The sequence below is a fragment of the Dermacentor andersoni genome, chromosome 8 (assembly GCF_023375885.2).
Source record: "Dermacentor andersoni chromosome 8, qqDerAnde1_hic_scaffold, whole genome shotgun sequence".
Classification (NCBI taxonomy): domain Eukaryota; kingdom Metazoa; phylum Arthropoda; class Arachnida; order Ixodida; family Ixodidae; genus Dermacentor; species Dermacentor andersoni.
The window spans coordinates 153,406,369-153,426,521 of record NC_092821.1 but is presented as its reverse complement, the minus strand read 5'-3'; the positions used below and the strand labels follow the sequence as shown (position 1 = coordinate 153,426,521).

General features: G+C 42.9%; 2 protein-coding genes across 3 annotated transcripts in view; one reads left to right on the top strand and one right to left on the bottom strand.

Annotated features, from left to right (window-relative positions):
- LOC126525918 (serine/threonine-protein phosphatase CPPED1-like) overlaps nt 1-3,007 on the bottom strand; it is a 38,084-nt gene extending 35,077 nt beyond the window's left edge. The window contains exon 1 of the mRNA XM_050173890.2: nt 2,156-3,007. Within this exon, the coding sequence (XP_050029847.2) occupies nt 2,156-2,369 (214 nt within the window). The 5' untranslated portion in view covers nt 2,370-3,007. The remainder of the gene's footprint in view (nt 1-2,155) is intronic.
- Nucleotides 3,008-3,113: 106 nt separating this feature from the next.
- Nucleotides 3,114-20,153, top strand: part of LOC126525916 (dual specificity mitogen-activated protein kinase kinase 4-like) — a 66,546-nt gene continuing 49,506 nt past the window's right edge. For both annotated transcript variants that reach the window (XM_055067708.1, XM_050173888.2), the window contains exons 1-4: nt 3,114-3,419; nt 3,853-3,985; nt 11,126-11,189; nt 12,477-12,590. In XM_055067708.1, coding sequence (XP_054923683.1) covers nt 3,380-3,419; nt 3,853-3,985; nt 11,126-11,189; nt 12,477-12,590 — 351 coding nt within the window. In that variant the 5' untranslated portion in view covers nt 3,114-3,379. The remainder of the gene's footprint in view (nt 3,420-3,852; nt 3,986-11,125; nt 11,190-12,476; nt 12,591-20,153) is intronic.

Here is a 20,153-nt window from a genome sequence, read left to right as displayed (position 1 = left end):
AGAAAACAACATGACAAAATCTCCTCACAGCCCAAGTGTGAAGCCATGTGGACGGGGGGGGGGGGGGGGGGGGGGGGCAAATACTGTGAAAGCGAGAAATAGTTTTTTCCTGTTATATATCAGAGACAAGTGAGGATGAGGCATTGATTGCTTTTAGAAAACAAAACAAACTGCAATTAGCATTTAGACAAACAACGATTTGCCTGAGGAAACTTCTAAACACATTCTCAATTACAGGACCAAGTGCATTTGTATAGTGCCATCAAACTTTGATGAAGCTTTTGAACAAAAACAGATAGAACTTACTGTACACTAAACAAAGAAAAAAGAACTGATAGAATTCACTACACACTCAAGTTGAAAGGTAGGATAACAAACTAAACATGCTACCTTTGGCAGTTTCATGTGACCTAGTTGATACATGGAATTATCAGTGATTGATTATGGGATGTCTTAGAATGGAGCCAACATTTCAACCAGAGTACTGGTCAGGGCAACAATTGTTTTCCTTGGCAGCATTGGTACCCCCAAGTGGGAAGGATATGGATAAGTAGGTGCGTGGAGCAGGGAGAAGGCAGTCAAACTTTTTTTAAAAATGTGTGTTTATTTGTAGCAGCTGACACATAAATTGCTGTAGCTTACAACGTATCGGTATGTACACAGACAGTAGGCACGACAACACATAGCAACTATGTGTCATCCTGCCTCCCTTCTGTCCTGTCCAAAATTAAGGCTATTTAACTGTTAACTACAATAATCATGCTGCTTTTAAACTGTAGCTGTTGCTGCACATCTACTTGCAAAGTTTTAATAGTGCACTTATCTTCTCCTATCAAACAGCGCAGTAGGCCCTCACATATGTTGTTGGCATTGCGTTGCACCATAGCTCCCTCATTTGCCCTAAGGGGCACAACATGACGGAGGGGAGGTTTGAAGTTCCTCAGTCATAATGTTTTAAATATTTTACACGTTCAACAGAGTGCCCCAAGCACTGCAGGCTACTTCACAATTTCCTTAGGAATGTGGCCACCAGCAAGTCTGGAGCAGTGACCCACAATTTCAGGAAGTGGTTTAGAGCACTCTTGCGACTAATGAATATGTGTGCAAAGGGATTTATGTACAATGCATTTCAGTTACATGCATAAAAACTAAAGCTTCCTTCAAACGGTGCACTGGAAACATATGAATACCCCCACCATTCATTGCATTCATTTCGAGACAAACTAGACATCACATATGCATGCTAGCAAGAGCAACTTATTTGTGCTCATTGGTACATTTACACTATACTGTCGTTTTTTTGTTGTTGTTGTTTTTTTCGCCACTGAAGGATGTATATTTGGTAAATAGAAGAATGGCTACCACAACTTCTAATCTGAGGATGTGGAGAGTATATATATATATATATATATATATATATATATATATATATATATATATATATTTTCCCCATTGCCACAATTTGTTGTTGGGCTGCATATGTCGCGCTTCTTCAAAGATGCATGGCAGTTTGATTGGAGCACACTGCGGCTGTCACTCGTTGCCTGCCAACACCGAAAGAGTGGCACAAAGTGTTTTTTTGTTTGTCTACTGTTGTACATTGCCCTAGCCCAACTAGTTTAGATTGCAGCCTCGTCAAATCACTTCGACGCTCGGACCTACAGCTTCTACTTTTATCTCTGCAATTCCTTTTTCTTTTCTTCAGGCTGTTTGCTTTTTATTTATTTCTCTTGGCGTAAGATTGCTGCCTCCTACCGACAACTTTATTTCCGCACGGCTTAAGTAACCGAACGCCAGCTGCTTGTCTGCGTTTTCACGCGATGCTTCAAACAATCCATGAAATACTTGCACAGACGTTAGGGGGGTCATAAATACTTGACGACGAAACTTGTGACACATGACTATTTGCCAGCGATCGTAGAAACTTTGGCAGCTGTTCCGCCTGCTGGTCTGGAACGCTTTGCTTAAAGTTCATCGATTCCGTAACGAAAGCTCTCAGTTTCAGATCGGCAATATATATCGTGCTAGCAGATACACGGCGCCAGCAGGCGACGCTGTCGAAATCGGTAGACGCAGATTAGCATACGAGGACGCGCCGCACGATCTCGAGAGTCCGGCGACATGCCGTCGCCAACACACAACACCATCATCTCACCCTTCGTGAGACCTTCATACGATCTGTTCCGAGCACGGATCCTGAATTCGGTACGCATCGTCGCTGACTCTTCGGTGATGTGGTAAGGCTGGAACGACTTCTCCACGGTGCTCGGCATTGCCGCAGCTGAAAGTGAAAGCCGTGAAAGTCCCGGAAACCACCGGCGGACACCACAACACCTGACGGCAAGTCTAGTGCAGTGTGCAAAGAACATGCGCACGCGCGCGAAGTGCACTGAACTTGGAGGGGCGCGGGCGGGGGGTCCCAACCTTTCACAGATAAGCGCCGAGGATACGCGACAAAACCTTAATCACTCCAAAAAAATGAGAAAAATAAAGCGGAAACTCGCTACGTCGCAGCTGGAATAAGATTTGCGTCACATGTCTATCTTCTTTTTTTCAAATTTCGAGAGGCAACTTCTGTCAGTAGATCTTCTATCTGTTGCGTTTGCAAATTTCAAATTCACCACCAGCACAAATACGATGACCAATTTGTACTTATTACGCTCTTTGTGGCTTAAGGGGTTTAAGCCCCGAATCGAGCGCTGAACATAACATATAAACAGCGGCTGCAGCCATGGAGAAAGAATAGCTCGAAATACTCAAATTATGTACAGCGTAATTTACAATTAACACCGCTGTTTTTATAATTGCATAGTGTTGTAAACAAAACGACAGCGTACAAAAAGGAATTACATCACGGACGGCCTCAAAGTAAAAGTAGACAGCTCATTAGCAATGCAGATATTCCGCCCCCATTTTATAAAAGTGTACTAGGAAAAGAAAGGTAGGCGGCCAATTTACAACTGCAAAAATATTTTCCGCAAGTAAATAGCATGACATTAATTATACTTTCCATAGGACGGCTCTGGTCAACGTAGTGACACGTTAGAAGAGCTTCTAAACAAATTCATTTGGAATTATCTTTTCGGCCATGTTGTTAGAGACAGCGCGCGTAGGTGGTGGGTGTATGGTGCGTGCGGCCGTGCGATGCGTGCACTGTGAGTGCGTCTGTGTGTACATTTGTAACCGCCTACTACTGCTCTGCGTTATGGCTCTTCGTGAGGGCTTTCGACGTCTACTCTAGCTCCGGGATCATGTCAGTTAATCTGTAACGCAGAAACCCAGATAAACATTGTCCTCGTCGACACTAAAAGCACTCGGAGGACAGCTCCGAAAAGCCTCGATGCATCCGTGATCAGGAGCATAGAGCGGCAGTGGTAAAATGGCGGATCAGCAACGCGGGATTTCACGGATAAATTCTCGTAAGTACGGCTTGCTGTGCTGAATTCAGGAGTTATTCGGGCGCACGCATTCGCTGCGAAGGGTTGAGAGATTCAAACGAGTGCTCGACAGTGTAATGAACCTTACCTGCGTTTCTGGTATTGTTTTGCTTATCGTTGGGAGCGAGCCGTAACGTATTTCCGTTCGCAATGAATGCATCAAATATCGCGGCTTGCACGAGTACGGTTACGTTTCCTTTAAAATTTCTTTCGAAGAAAACAAGGCGGTCATCTTAGACTGATCAAATAGTTTCGTACATCTGCCTCGGGAATCGATGTAGGGTTTTGTGAATGTTAGGTGCGAAGCAAAAACGGAGAGATTTCTTAGATCGTATGTGTGTGTGTGAAGCGTTTGGCCGTTTTCGGTGACCGGAGTGCAGCGTGTTGTTAAGTATCTTTGTGCACTCATTTTCAGCCCGTGATATACACGGTCGTTCGACGGGGAGAGAACAGCTGAGGCTCACTTTTGGAAACGGTTCCAAGAAACATCTGGGGAATGCCAGCAAGCTTCCGTCCAGCATACCTGGTTTCAACTACCCCGTGCGAACGTAAGTATCAGAAGGAAGCCTTCAGGCTCCTGGCTCTGCGGGAGCCCGATGGCGCCCTTGTTGCATAATAATTGCTGAAAATTATGACTCGTTATGCGATTGCTTCCTAAATGTGCTGCCAAGTTCACAGCATTACCGCAAATCCTGATGAGACAGCAAAGCAGCCATACAGGCTTGTTTGACATTGTGAGAGCATGTCAATTCCATTCCACTGTGCGGAATCATAAAACACGTTTCCAGCCTTTGAGCATGCATGAACCGGAACTGTACTACAGTTGACTTATGACAATTTAAATTCCAGTTAGTTCAAACAATTATTATTATTACTATTATTAATTGGGCAATCAGATTTAACCCTCTGCTAATTTTTTTCCTTATTCATGCTGTTGTGACGTCACTTAGAGTGCTTTTGAAATGTCAACCGCAAACCATGGTATATGCCTAGCTTTGCACATTGACGTGCTGAGGATAGCATGCATTCTGCTGTTCACAGCTACGCGGTGTGCATACCTACAAACTCCTAAATTTTCCATAAAGTTTACGTATTCAAGCTTGTCCTACAACTTTATAAATGATTCGTCAAGTTTTACGAAAAATAAGCTCTGTTTGTGAAAAAGTTCCGCCTGTTGTTCTCCAACCATACATTTGGACGATTCTGATTGCAACAATATGCCAAAGGCGTATCTGCTTTGGGCATGTTTATTTAGACAAGTTCCTGAAGGAGGCGAAATCAGTTAAGAATGACAGAAAGCTGAGCTAGTTGGTAAGGATTCATTATGCATTCATGTTGTCCACTTCTCTTGTGTCCTGTCTGCACGCCTCACCTTTTTTGCATAGCGAAATCAGTAACTGTAAGGTTGCTGAAAGGTCACTGCGATCTAAAGACAATGCTTTCCTTGTTAGTATCTTCTGCTCCAAGTGTGTTGCCAAGGGTGTTGCTGCTTGTATCATGTTTGAAATGTAAATCATATTTAACATTGTTAATCTTCTTTAACATCACCACTGTCGTTATCTTACACGAATATTCGCAGCCTACTAAAGAAGCATGACACATTGAGTACCTATTTGTAGGATGTTGATCCCAATATTGTAGCTTTAACTGAAACTTAGTTGAGCACTGATGAAGAACTTCTTCCCAACACTAAGAAATATAACATTACAGGCACAAACATAGTGGGAAGAGAGGTGGAGGTGTTCTGGCTATAAAAAGCTGCATTTCATCGTTTCTTGTCGACACGAATTCCACTGCTGAAATAGTCTGGGTTGCATGTGCAACAGCCTCGACCCGTGTTATAGTGGGTACCTGTTATTGGCCGCCCGACGCTGACCGCTCGTTTCTTGATGCACTGCGTGAAAGCATAACCTCTGCTACTCTACAATGTTCTATGGCTACCGTTTTTCCTGTGCAACTTTAATTTTGCACTAATTGATTGGCCAAATCTGTCATCATCCTGCCGCTCCTCTGCTGAATTCATTAAAGGGACACTAAAGCGAAACAATAACTCAGTATAGACTGATGAAGCATTGTTTCAGAACCCTGCGTGGCAGTCACTTCAAAAAGATAGTTTGATTATTAGATGAGAAAATGAAGGTCCAAGTATCACTATTTGAATTTCGCGCCGAAACCCCAGCACCGGTACGTCAGCGTGACGTCAGGGCTTCCAAAGTATGTTTTCGCATTTGGGCAGCGTTGGCTGAGTAAAGGTTCCCGAAACTTGCCATGTTTAATATTTGGTTCCTTTAGAACACAATGTAGTCAATTTGTACCGCTATATATAATTAGTAGGCCCTAGAAGATGCCATAAAAATCCATGACGTCACAGCGACCAGGTGCGGGAACATAAGTAGGCGGCGCCACCCGTATTTCGTTGTTGCGCTTTTTCTGGCTTACCAAACGTCTTATTGTTGCAAGAGTGGTGTTTTTGGTGTTGTAGAAATGTAATTTACTAATGCAGAAGAAATCATTTTTCCCTTTAGTGTCCCTTTAACTTAACACCAGATTGCAACCTAACCCAGATAGTCGATCAACAAACCCACGGTCCCAATATCTTAGATTTAGTATTAACTACTGCACCCGATACCACCGAGCCTATAGTTCACATTGATGGCTTGTTTGATCACAAATTCCTTCAATTAAACTCATACTAAAAGCATTAGAGATTACAATGGGGCTGACTACAACAAGATTAATGCTGAATTAGCTATCTTTTACACTGAAGAATTTCGGCTATGCCTTAACTCAAGATCAGTGAACGACAGTGGAGAATTTCTTAAGCAAAAATTAAGAGCACTCATAGAAAATTAAGTGCCAAGAATCTCAATAGCAAATTACAGATTTAATCCTTGGTTTACGAAACACCTTCGAACATTAAGAAGCGTCTGTATAGGCCAGCCAGAAGGGACAATCAAGCTTCATCTTGGGTGGCATACCGTGATGTTCTAAAATCTTGCTGTACAGAGCTATGTGCAAAGACATATATTTTTCATGTGACCTGCCCTATCTTCTGATCAATAATCCCAGAAAATTCTGGCAAGTTATATCACCAAATACCACTGTCCACAACGTTGTGCTACATGATGATGATTAAAGCCCTTTGTCTTATGCTGATTGTCCAGTAGCGTTTAACATTTTTTTCACATCTGTTCTTACACAAGAAGACTGCTCCACTGTTCCCATAGTCTCGACTTTTAATATCCTTTTATGGAACCAATAGAAATTACAGCAGATGGGATTTCGTCTTTAATAAATAATCTCAAATTATCCACATCTTCCAGTATTGGCTGTATTAACTCAAAAATACTAAAAAATGTCGTTAGAATTTCAAGCCATATTTCGTGCCATATTTTTAGGCAATCCTTGTCATCTGGCAAGCTACCCTTGGACTGGAAAATAGCTAAGGTTATCCCTGTATTCAAAGGGGATAACAAGTACTCTCCACGAAATTACCGTCCCATCTCCTTAACATGCATCGTATATCTACCGCCATTTAGAATCAAACGACTTCTTTTATTTTAACCAGCATGGATTTAGAAAAGGCTTATCTACAGACACTCCTTGCTCTAATTTATAACAGAATTACACTCCAGCATGAATAAAAAACAGCAAACTGACTGTGTGTTCTTGGATTTTTCGAAAGCATTTGATCGTCTTGCTCGTTGTCACCTTTTCTCAAAATTATCTGCACTCCGACTGGATTCATTAACTTTATCTTGGCTCCGAAACTTTCTGTCGTTGTGGCAGCAGTTCACCGTTGTTAATAACCACTCATCGCCTCCTTCTGGCATTATTTCTGGTACACCGCAGGGCAGTGTCCTTGGTGCTCTTTTCTTAGTTTTCATTAATGACCTTCCACAAAACGTATCATCGCAGATAAGACTTTTTGCAGACGATTGCATTCTATACCATACGATAAAAACATTTGATGACCCTTTCTTATTGCAGAATGACCTTAACCTCGTTAGTTTCTGATGCAGCAGATGACCCTAAACTCAGACAAACGTAAAGTTGTGTCCTTCTCACGAGAACATTCTAACTCTCGCTTTTCTAACGTCATAAATAACACCATTGTCCTTATGACATCGTCCTATAAATACCTTGGCATTGAACTTGCACCAAATCTTGCCTGAAGTAAACACACAACAGCTACCTGCGCAAAAGCCTTGAAAACTCTGGGTTATCTACGACGGAACTTGCCTAAATGTCCTGCTACTGTTCGTAAATTGGCATATAAGACTTTTGTTCACCCACAATTAGAATTTGCTTCGTCAGTAGAATTATTTAGTTTGTATACTAGAATCAATTCAAAATAGAACAGTGCGCTTCATCACAAATAACTACGACAGAATTTGCAGCGTAATGAAGATTAAATCATATTTTGTTCCAGCCTCTTGAAACTTGTTGCGCAATAAATCTTCTTTGTCTTTTCCATATATACTTTCATGGTAATTGATCTCATGTGTTGCCTCTTGAAGCACCAGTGCGCATGTCACGTCACCTTAACAATAACCACAGTTTTGTGTGCATCTTTGGCAATACACTGTCATTTAACGCATCAGCACTACCATGTGTCAGAACAGTATGGAACAGTCTTCCTGATAACACTGCGTGATTAACAAATCGTGATGCCTTTTGTGAAAAATTGCAAAGCTTCTTGTGGCAACATTGTATAAGGATGTTTTTTGACCTCCTTTCCTTCCCTGTTATTACGCTGCCTCAAGCTTACCCTGGACAAGCATACTTGAACTTTGTTTTTCATATCATCTGACTGCATGTATTAATATTTATATTGGTTACTCCTGCAGAAACACTTACATTGTATCTCCCTTTACTCAATGCCCTTAAATGTCCCTTTAAGATATTTTAAATAAATAAAAATTAAAAAAAAGTGTGTATGTGTCCTACAAAAGGATGTATGCTTGGGGTGAACATTTCAGAAAATGCTTTCGGTTCCCGTCCTCCCCCTCGCTGTTGTGTCTGTGGGACTTTTACTAATTTTAAGGTTGACACGTGGGCAGGTATAAGTGTGTTGACCCATTGGCTTCCGCAGCCGGTGGATCGCCGGCCGCGCCTCGAAAGGCCAAAGTCGCTATGGCCGGCGATTCGCCGGCTGCTCAGGAAATGGTTGCTTGTGGCTCTATTCAGTAGATGCCAGCACAAAACAAGGTGTTTTCGTTTTGCTTCATATGTTTTCCACTAGATGGACCTAGTTGTCCACTGTTTGAGCTTGATTTTTGTTTTTTAGAAGGCAAAAAGCTCGTGTCCCAGTGTCATGCAAACATGGTGTTTGCGAAAAAAACATTCTTTGACACAAGAGGAAATTCTTGAACTTGTGTTCAACAGTGAGGCCGAGAGCGACGTCGGCGATAATGAGGATGTTCAGCTAGAAGATGCGGAGTGCCAAGGTGATCACGACAGTGCCAGTGATGACGAAGAGCATCTGTGTTCAGATGAAGACCCCATGGTCTCTTCTCCACCATCCCCAAAGGCTCAAAAACTTGAAGAGTGGAAAGGGGAAGAAGACGACAGTGCTTAAAACGTGATCAAGCATCTGTTCAGTGGTCAACCAGGCATCAAGAGAGGCATTCAACTGTAAATAAGTGCGCGTCCCAGTGCTCTTGAGATGTTCAATGCCCTCCTCGGAGATGAGATTTGGAGCATCGTTGCTCGAAGAAAGCCGCTTGTCGCCGCGACACCAATGCGGCTGCAGGCAGCCGAGTGGGCCCATTTCCCTCGCCAGACATCACCAAACACGGTGAAGCAAAATCCATCCAGGTTGTGCTTCGTGTGCAAAGCACAAGCGAAAAAGTCTGCGAGCAGATGGGAGTGCAAAATGTGCAAAGTTGTGCTTCACATGCCTGTGTGTTTCAAGGCATTTCACGCACGGAAGCCATTTTGAGTGTGTTGGTGCACTGAGAAATTGCGCATCCAATAAATCAAGGTTTGTTGCTGTCCCACGTGTTTAGCGGAATTTATCGCGATTTTTATACAGCGCTGTACGTGGTCCAGCGGCGGAAAAATTTCGGCGCCGAGTACCAGGCAGGAATGGCCGCGGAGGGCCCGGAAGCCAAGGGGTTAACAGCATTTTGCACTGCTTTCAGCACAGGCTTGCTGCATTCGTGTATTTTCAGTTTATTTCTTATACCCCTGTCACACAACAAATCTAATGTCATTTACAACAAATGGCATTCGCTGATAATACCGTTTGTTGGCTGTCGCATGGTAAAACGTAATGACATTCGTCGAAAATGACATTTACAAACGAATGAGTTCGCCAAACTCATTCGCATTTGTTTTGGAACCGAATGTGTATCCGCGACACCACCAGTGTACCAGTGTTCCGCAAACAGCACATGCTTCTTTTTTTTGTTTAACAAAAAAGAACTATTATTCTATCAATTTTATTACCTAATTATTACTTTAACGACATTGAAGCCCATCACGTGTGTAATTACAGAAAACTACTCTCATTTCAGTGACTAGACAACTGTCTTTAGCTTTCGCTACAGCAGTCGTGTTGGTTCGCACCGGAGCATTGGCCGCGGCCACTTCGATTGACTTGACGTAAAAGCATGCGCGTGTTTTCCGGTGGCACGTGCCAAGAATGAGAATATTAGGAGCCCGCATGCACATCAGAACGGTGATGACATGCAACTGCCGTTCTCGTTCCACTTTAGCAGATGTAGCAGAGGCGCCCATGGTGCTTTTCGCCATGTTGCTTGCCTTATCTTTGGCTTGGCTTGACTCGACTTCGTTGGCAATGTCGACAAGTTAGTGATCGAACACTACAGTGTGAAAGGGACGATCACATATTCCAGTGGAATTTAGCACATTGGAAAATAAGTATTAGACAAAAGTGGATTTGAGGCTATTTTTACGTCTCTCTCTCTTCTTTCTTTACTGTCGTCACTGTCATCGTTTTCAAAGGACGTTAGTTTTCACCACGTGACAGCACGCTGTGGTAATGACATTAATCGCAACAAATGGCATTTTTTTGAACTTTTACTAGATTTGCCGTGTGACAGGGGTATTGTTTGCACTCACAAAATTAACACATTGTTTCATAAGCATGTACTGAGACCTTTGTGTTGGAGCTAAGTTGAAGCAGACCTCTTGTGAGTAGTGACCACAACATAAGCACTGCATTGTTACAAGCAGCAGTAAAAGGAATAAATACAAGATACAAAAAAATATCAAAAGCAAAAGCGACTATAAAGACGCTAGATAATATGGGAATGTATGTTTAAACAATGTAGTGATGTACAATTGCTCGCCGCTGATGGGTTATGACTTCCAGAACAATATGGAGAAGTTTGGCAGGAAATTTTCTGCAATGTGTCCTTAGTTGAAGCAGCAAAAATTTATTCTGTGAGGCAAAGCAGGCAGAACTTGATTGAGGAAATTGCATAGGAAGAATTATGGGGATAATTTGCCATCAACAAGTTTATGGCACCAGTATACTATACCAAGGTAACATTTTATTGTGCTAGAAGCAGAAGGCAACCTATATATGCTTGAAGCATAGAGTAGGAATCAGATAAACAAAAACTGAATGATATTACCTTTAATGCCTGGTTCTGTATGACCTGCATGTTGCTGCAACTGTTTGCAGCCACAACGCTAAACTTCATCTTCTCACACAGTGAACGGGTATGGTTGCCACCAAAAATTCACTCATCAGGAAAGCTCAAGATATCGCCTGAAGAGGTGAGTACTACATACCTACCAGCTTTTATGATTGTCGTAGTGACACCAATAACATTATGAACATTTATTTTTGTTTAGTTTACAGTGAAATTGGTTTTTAACTGACACAAATACAGTCACTGACCGAATTTGTTCTGTGGAATGAATGTATGATGGCAGATAGCTTTTATAGTCTGCACAAAGAAACAGAAGAGTGAATGGAGCATTCAACTTCCAACAATTTTTGGTTTCAGAAATGACTGCCATCAAAACTATAAGCCATGCTTTAACAAGACCAATCCTGCGCCCCTCTGTATGATGACTGCCGAAGTTCTGGCTGCCTTTGCATAAATATTTAATCGATAAATTTCATCAACATGTATATATATATATGTATATATATATATATATATGTATATATATATATATTAGTAAGTAATGTAATTACACTAATGAACTTTTTAATTACTTACTCTATGCCACATATTTCAATCTATGAATTATAGCCGCTGAGTTGGCACGGCGCATCCACGTGGAACAAATTCTCTGGACAGCGCCAGTTCCGAGATATTAATTTTCGAAGTGTCCATCGAAATGCATTGGTGCTCCAGTTACTTTTGTGCTTCAATGCATAAAGCGGCTGTTTCTTAGAAAATTTACTGGAATGCCAATGCATTTCGTCGGACACTTTGAAAATTTCTTGAAACTTGTGCAGTTCAGAGAATCAGTTCCAAGTGGATACGCCTTGCAAACTCAATGACTATAATTTGTAGATTGATATATGTACGGTAAAATAATTAATAGAAATAATAATTAGCATAACTATGTTAATTATTCAATTGAACATTTTGATTTCTCGTAGAAATAACGGCCTCCTCATCGAGTAATTTATATCAAGGGTTATAATTGTGCTATCTGTCATAGGAAATATTTAAAAACTTTGGCTCAGCTAAAAAAACACTCTGTATAAATAGACACAAATCACTCTCAGCATCTTTAGAGGAGATAATGTGTTCATAGCATCTTTAGAAAAGCTCATCATTCTTTTTGAACTAATAGTCATCTTGTGTAACAACACAAGACAACAACAGTTCGAAGTGATTTTCAGGAGATTTTTTTGTTTTTATTGGCTTTGACTAGTATACTTCAAATTTTAAAGTTGGCTTTTCTGGTACCATTTATCAGAAATGCTAACTCATGCAATGAGCAGGGCTCATATCATCGTTGCTGTGTTGAGCAAATCTTATTACATTGGTGATGGTGTAAGAAAATAGTTTTCTTTTTGTTAAGACATGGTCCTTGTTGCAGGAGTACGATTTCACTGCAGAAGATCTGATGGACCTTGGTGAGATTGGCAGAGGTGCATTCGGCACTGTCAACAAGATGGTTCACCAGAAAAGCAACCTGGAAATGGCTGTCAAGGTTAGCTTGGTGCATTGTGTACCTTTCGGAGGGACCCATTCCTTTCCAGAACCCTCTATATAATTTAGAATATTCGCCATCCCAAGCATTTCCTTATAAAGACGTTTGAATCGCAGCCATGCTGATTAACTGCAGTGATTTTATCTGATTGATCCTTTTTAATTCGGGTCCACGTTTCAGGGATGGAAGTGCTGCTCCAATTGCGCCAACTTGTGCCAAAACACTAATTTCGAATGAAGTTGCCAAATTTAGCAGCATGTGCGTGTCTTGTGGCAACCCCACAGCCATAGACATGCGTTGGCTAGTGCTTAGCCCTGCAATCCAAGCCTAAGCAATCCATTTCAGCATTGGTGTCCTTCGAGTGTGAGTGTGTTTGGTGGCCTAATTATAACTACTAGACCACAAGAAAATGAAAACCGTTTTATGCTAGACAATGCATTACGAATGTATTGTAAAAGTGTTGCGTGTTTGCGTATATGCAGACGAGCTAAAGAGTGGAACTGGCGCATATTTCATCGGGCAGTCAGAAAGGAAAGCCACACTGAATGAATAAGGTCATACAGTCTGCTCAGCGTGTAGCTCGTCAGTTTTGTTATAAATTCTAGCACTCGATTTCGCACCATATTGGTACATTTGCATCAATTAATGGGCGAAACACCGTGTGTGTGACATTCTAAATCTATTTCGCACATGCACCACATTCGGTCACCAGGTTGATAGTGCGGCACACCGACAAATAATCTGCTTGCTTTCACGAAACTTCTTGGTCACAAATACCGTAACTCAAATTTGCACTCAGGCTACACTATTTTCTGCCCAGCCACACCGCACAAAATGAGGGTCTTGCCGCCACAGAAAGCAAGCCAAGGATGTTAAGTTTCATATTTAGTCAACCTTAGCTGCCAAGTTGTGGTCATAAATAAACGTTAAACCACAGACCTCCGAAATTGCAATTGCGGCAACAATGTTCACGACACGAATGGCACAGATAAGAGTCCACAAATTTTAATAAATAATTATTCGGCGAATGGAATAATGGCTGGCATTTAGCACTGGCTTTATGGAGCCTGTGGCGGAACTGCGAATAAGCCTAAATAATCAAGCTTATTCAAAATATTTGACAACGCAGGCTGGAAAGCCAGTAAACATTTTTATCCCTTTATTATTTTCAAAAATATCTTGGGGCTTTTCCTCGCCAAGCCATGTGAAATACTGGAAAACGTGCAATCACCAGTACATCATTTCACGTTTATTGTGCAGTATTCTGCAATCTTAACTAAAGGTTGCCAAGAATTAAAAATTACCTGAGGGCGCCAAGCGAATGGCGTTCACTGTACCTTGATGGTGGTTGTTCATGGTGGCCACTGTGAATATTTCTCATTTATTGTGCACAAATATGTTTAATTAGCTAAATTTATACATTTAACTAACCAAGAAGATGTCAATGAAAATGTTGTGGATGACATTTACAAATGACCAATAACAGCATTTAAAACAACCTAGGGTTTGTGCAGAACCTGCCTTGGTGGTGTGGGGACTTTTGTTTTGCGCTGCTAAGCCCGAGGTTGCGGGATCAAATCTTGGCCGCCGCGGCTGCATTTCGATGGGGAATGAAATGCATAAAGAACTGTGTACTGTGCATTGGGTGCTTGTTAAAGAACCCCAGGTGGCCAAACTTAACCCAGAGTCCCCCACTACGGCGCGCCTCATAATCATATAGTGGTTTCATTATAACTTAATTCATTATGACTTTTTTTAACGAGAAAGAAAGCCTGCAAACTAAATAAATAAAAATAGAGAGGAAAAAGAAAACAGCAGCGTACCAAAGATTGCATCGCACTTTACGCAAACCTTGTCAAATAAGGGCACTGGGAATGAGTGGCTGTGCTTTTTTCTTGCCTCATTAGCAGTTCTTGGCATGCGTCCTCAGTCCCTATCAAAAGCGAAGTAGCACAATGTTGTGTAACAGTTCGCTTTCTGAGTCATTACGAGACTGTGCCCCAGGTTTGCACATTCATAAAATACACAATACATGTTTACGCCTAAGACCACTTATATTACTGGTGCGGGTACGCGTTGTCACAATTTTTTTTTCCCCCTTTGTGTTTTAAAAGAAGAAAGGTTCAAACAAGACCTAGGTTGCTGTGTGTGCTGTTATTGATCATTTCTCAACATATTCCACAACCTTTGCATTGGGACCTTATTGATTAGGTAATAAATGTTAGTTCATTAAAATTAAATATTAGTTGCTTGTTCACAATGAAAAAAAAAAACCCGACTAGCATTATCACTAGCCTATCAACATAGAGTGAGCGCTGTTCACGGAAAGCCCTCGGTTATTTTCTTTCTTGGCCACATTTAGTAGGCACATCTAGTACGTAATTTAATGGTGGTTTCTAAGAAATCTGTATGGGTTTCCTTTGTAGCTTCATGCTACAGTCAGGTGGAGGACAATTTTTATTCATCATAAATTTTGCTCACCTTGTCGTCTTCCGCAGAACTGATCTGCCGGAACCCAATAGTGTTCTGCTAGGTGAAATCAGGAATACCTTTTCTTCATATGCCTGTATTTCACTCATATTGACATTTACCAAGCTGCTACAAAATGCGTATTTGCTGCTCCAAAATGACAATTCATGCTCCAAACCTGCTACAAAGTGCCAAATTTGCTGCTCCCAGAGCTGCTACAAAACTTCCTTGGCCGCTTCCATCCCTGACCTTTGCATAACTGTTTCAAATGTTGTGTGTTCATTTAGTGTAGAGAAAACCTGCCCATTTATTTCTTGCTTCTAGCTATAATCATTTCCGCACTTTCACCTACAGTTGATTCTCGTTAATTCGACTCTCGCGGGACTGCAATACTTAGTTGAATTATCCAAAAGGTCAAATTAACGAACGACAGCTAAATGCCAAGTGGTGCCATGCTGAATATGTAGGCATGACATGACTTCAAACAAGCAGGAATGGACGGCTTCGTGAGTGCGAGGAGTGTTGGCCTCTGATATGTTGAACCTCAATATAACAAGGTAAAATCTGCAATTTGCTTCGTTATATTGAGTTATACTGAAATTCAATGTTTTATGCAAATATTAGTCGCTGATGAATTTTTCGAATCGCCGGACAATCGAAAAAAGCAAACCTGAATTAGAAAAAGCAAGTCATATTGTTGCCGGAGAAAGATATGGTTTCATGCCCTGTTGACAGTATCTTCACTTGGTGAAATATTCACCTCGCGTTTTGTGGTATGAAGCTAAGCTAGCCACGCTTTCAAGTCCACTTCTACCCGGCAACTGATAGTGTTGCCTGCACTGGTTCGACGTTATCATGAAAAGCACCGGCTGCGGGAAGCACATGTTTCGTCTGCCTCTCACTTCACCGCATCTCAGAAACTCGAAACTACGTGACCTCTAGCGCTAAATGCACAGAAAGATAATGCACAATGGCATGCCATCTCAGCTTGCCCAGTCTTTGCAGATGTTGCAGATTGCCTCTAAAACAGGACGTGCGGGCTGCATATGCACTCAGCCACACTGGCACCCATGTGCAGCCACAGCTACAAAAGAAAAAAGAGGTGTTCAATGGAAAAGAAGTTGTAAAAAGTTAAATACTTTGCTATACAGAGAATTTCGTTATATTGAAGTTCGTGATGCCAAGGTTTAACTGTACCGGTGTCACTCAGCCAATTTCGATCGAAGGTGGAAATTTCTATTCAGTTCGGGCTCGATTGCAATCTAAAGGGGCCGTGTGACACCCGTAAGAAAGATAAGAAGCAGTAGTGCCATCTGCTAAATTTCTTGTGTTTTCAAACTTTTAGTAACCGCTGCATGCATGAGGGCTGCCGGTTAGGGATGGTGGGGGTCGAATTAACCGAAGCAGCATGCTTTCACATTCAAACTAAATAACTTTGCTTTCCAGAGCAATGTATGTATTCTCGCTGGGGCCTTTCAGTACGTTTAAAGAAAGTAGTCTGAAAGCAGCACTGTAGCTCTTTCAAAGGATTGGCATGTACATAATGGCACATGCACCAGTGTCCATTAGGCCACAAACGCAGGAATAAAATGTTTGATGTGCCATGTCACATAGCAACGAGTTGCTTATAAAAGCAAGTGTGTGCCACTTTCTCACATTCTTTTCTTGTGGCAGCTAGCACATTGAGATGCTGTGTTAAAGTCCAACCACTGGCATACATGGGCATGCCCTAATGCGTCAAAAGTGTCGGTCAGGAACGAGCTGACATGTTGCTATGCAGTAGATTTTGCCTACTACCGATACTAGAATATCGTGTAACGCATCACCGGCATCCACCAGTCAGAGGCCGTGACGCCTTCAGCTGCTATGTGTATGATGGCCACCAATGCAAAGACGCTGACACCAGCAATTGTGTGAGTTCTATGGATGCTCGACATGCGCGCCAGTGTTTCTGAACGGCAGTGCTGTGATACTAGGCCGGCAATGATGCGACTGACGACCACCGTAGGTGGTGGCAGTGCAGGAAGAATTTGGGCCGAGTTTGAATGGCGCCGACAAATCCAACCTGCTAACTGTCATTATGCTGATCTCATTGTGATCGTCTGCTAAAATAGCACCGAATTATGATTGCCGCAGCGCTTGTGCTCATTCTACGTATATTTTGTTGTGCTCGAAACAAATTAAAACATTCTTTCAAAGTCTGAAGTCTGATAATCGGCGCGCGCCTACTACCACCAGTGTTGTTTACATTAAGCATAGGCATAGCGCGACGGTCCGGTTCCTAATCAGCGAGCGAACGAGCCCAGCTGAGAAACTCTGTTGAAGGAAATCATTTTCGGTTTTGTTGGCGCTGCAGCGATTGAAATATGGCACTCCTGACTTCATGTGGTTTGTGTTCTGGTGAACTGTGTGGAACTTCATGTGGTGAACTGTGGTGTATTTTGTCAGCTGGTGTCAGGTGACTCAAGTTTAATGGGCTACCTCTGCACTGTTTTCAGTTGCAAAAATAACTTTTGAAAGCGAAAGACACTACAGTCGAACACACTTATAGCAGTATTCAAGTGCCACAAAAATTTCACTGTTATAACCGATAATTGTTATAACCTGGTTTCATGAAAAAAAGAAATAAAAATGGGAGATGGCATAGCTGTTCTGAGAAAGCTATAATGGGAGGCCAGTTCTCCTCCCCACCACTTTCATCGATCCGGCTTTTGATTGTGTTAACTCATTTAACTGTTTAACCCTGCTTCCTGTGCGCTGTGATCGCGTGTTAACAAGCTGCGGCTGTCGGCGTTCAAGAATGTCGCTGCTGTAACAACTGCATACAGGAGTCACGGGCTGCAAGTGGCATACAAGCTCCACCGAGGCATTGCTTTGGTGGCCCCAAAAGGCACCTTTTAAGAAATGTGGGATGGTTGCCGTGGCAGCATCTCAGCTTGACGAATCCTGAAGAAACTCTGGGACGAGATCACCACAAGCATCTTGCCACATACTTCCCACTGGCTTGCACAACAAAGACGCATGTCCGTCAGCGTTGCTTGCTTTAAGCGAAGCTTGTCGACATCCTTTTCCAAGACATCCAGGTGCTTCACATAGTGAAGCGGAAGGTCCTTTGTGAAAACAGTCCCATGAGGGACTGAATCATCTACAGGACCTCCCGCATGGCCAAGATTGAGGTAGCCTGCCCTACTGCATCAGCGCTGTCATCATGGCCGCCACTGTCGCTGTCCGATGCAAGCACGTTCGCGACAATCGCCTCGTCACCTAGAAGCACTTAATTTCCAAATCTATAGCAGTGCGTTTTCTTTTCACCGGCGATGTCGTGCATTGCCGATGGTCAGCAGGTGGACCAGCCATGTTCCGTTTCGGCACCGAGTCAAACGAAGCTGAGAAACTACGTGGCCAGAAATGACTTCGACGAAACGAACAAAGAAAAGCACGAGCAATTTCATCAGTCAGCCTAATTGCGCAGAATGAAGGCCGAGCGAGCAATCTGGGGGCAGCACCGGCAGCGTTGTCGGTGTAGTTGGTCGGTCCATTCGTGTTTCAGAGGGTGGCGCGGCACAGAGCTATGGGCACAACCCATTCGTGTTCAGAATGGTGGAAGGACGACGGCAGAGAAGTGCGCAGTGGCAGTTGGAGTGGCGCGCATTTCACTTTTTCTTTTTTCTTTTCAAGGATTTTGCATTCCATTACCTCTCTGCACAGGTACCCAGCAGCCAGACTTCATCGTTATAACCAATAGTGCAGCATGGGGACATTGTACTAGGGGGGTTATTTCTCCATAAAAAGCATACAAAAGTTGACGGTACACCACCTTTTCATTGTTATAACTGATACAGTCGAACCCGACTATATCGAACCCGGTTAGATCGAATTATTCTATACATTGAACAATTTCTGAACACAGTATAGTTACAACGACTATATATAGCAAAAATTACGCTTACAACGAACAAAAATAGCAGTGACTTCCGATATATCGAACATCAAGCAGCGGGAAAATGCCCCCAGAAGTTGGCTTTCCCTCGCTGTGGCAGGGAAGGCAGGCGGCGCGGCTCCATCCAATTGCTCTCCCTACCGTGACCGCACTTCCTCGGGCGAGTCGTCAACACCCCCCTGTAAAAAATGATCCTGGCCCGCCCACAGAGCTTGCTCAGACAGCCAATCAGAGGCTCTTGTGCCTTCGTCGTGCAAGATGGCACAAGTGCGAGTTGTCTCGCTGCTTTTCTGGTTCATTGTGTTTGTGCCTTGTGGGCCTTCTCCCGCTGTGTTGCCGTGATGAAGCGGCAGAATTCGGCTTTTGTTGTGAAGCTCGAAATCATAAGTCGGGTCAAACGTGGTGAGAAGTCGGATGTCCGTGCAGCGTGCAAGATTCAGAGGAGCACCTTCAGCACGATCTTAAAAAATAAGGGGGAGATTAGGGCTAAAGTGGCCAAACTCGCGATGCTGTGCCCGTGGCGCCCAGCACGTATTCATGGCCGCGTTCAAGTAGTTCATCCAAAATTGCTTCAGACATGCCAGCCTCCACATGCTCTGTGATGACTGTAGAATGCGACGAAGCCGTTGCCGGTGTTGTCCAAGTTTGGGGTATGCTGTCAGAATTTCCGGAAGCTGTTGACGAGTTTGTGAGTGCAGATGATGGTGTCGCGACCATGGGAGAGCCTGAAAATGAAGACTACATTGCATACATCATACCGAGCACAAATAAAAGTGGGCACAATGAGGAAAGCAATGACGGTCCTTTGCCCACATCCTCCGAAGTGATTGGAGCACTCGTGCTCGGTGATGACTGTAAATTCTGATGAATGCGACGAAGCCGTTGCCGGTGTTGCCAAAGTTTGGAGCGAGCTGACAGAATTTCCGAAGCTGTTGACGAATCAACGGTGGACAAGTTCGTGAGTGCTGATGGTGTCGCAACCACAGGACAGCCCGAAAACGAAGACAACATTGCTGACATCGTACCGAGCACAAGTGAAAGTGGGCACAATGAGAAAAGCGACGACGGTCCTTTGCCCACATCCTCCGAAGTGATTGGTGCACTCGCACTTGTCTGGTGCTTCTGTGCGAATGCGGAAAGTTGTGGCCTCAGCT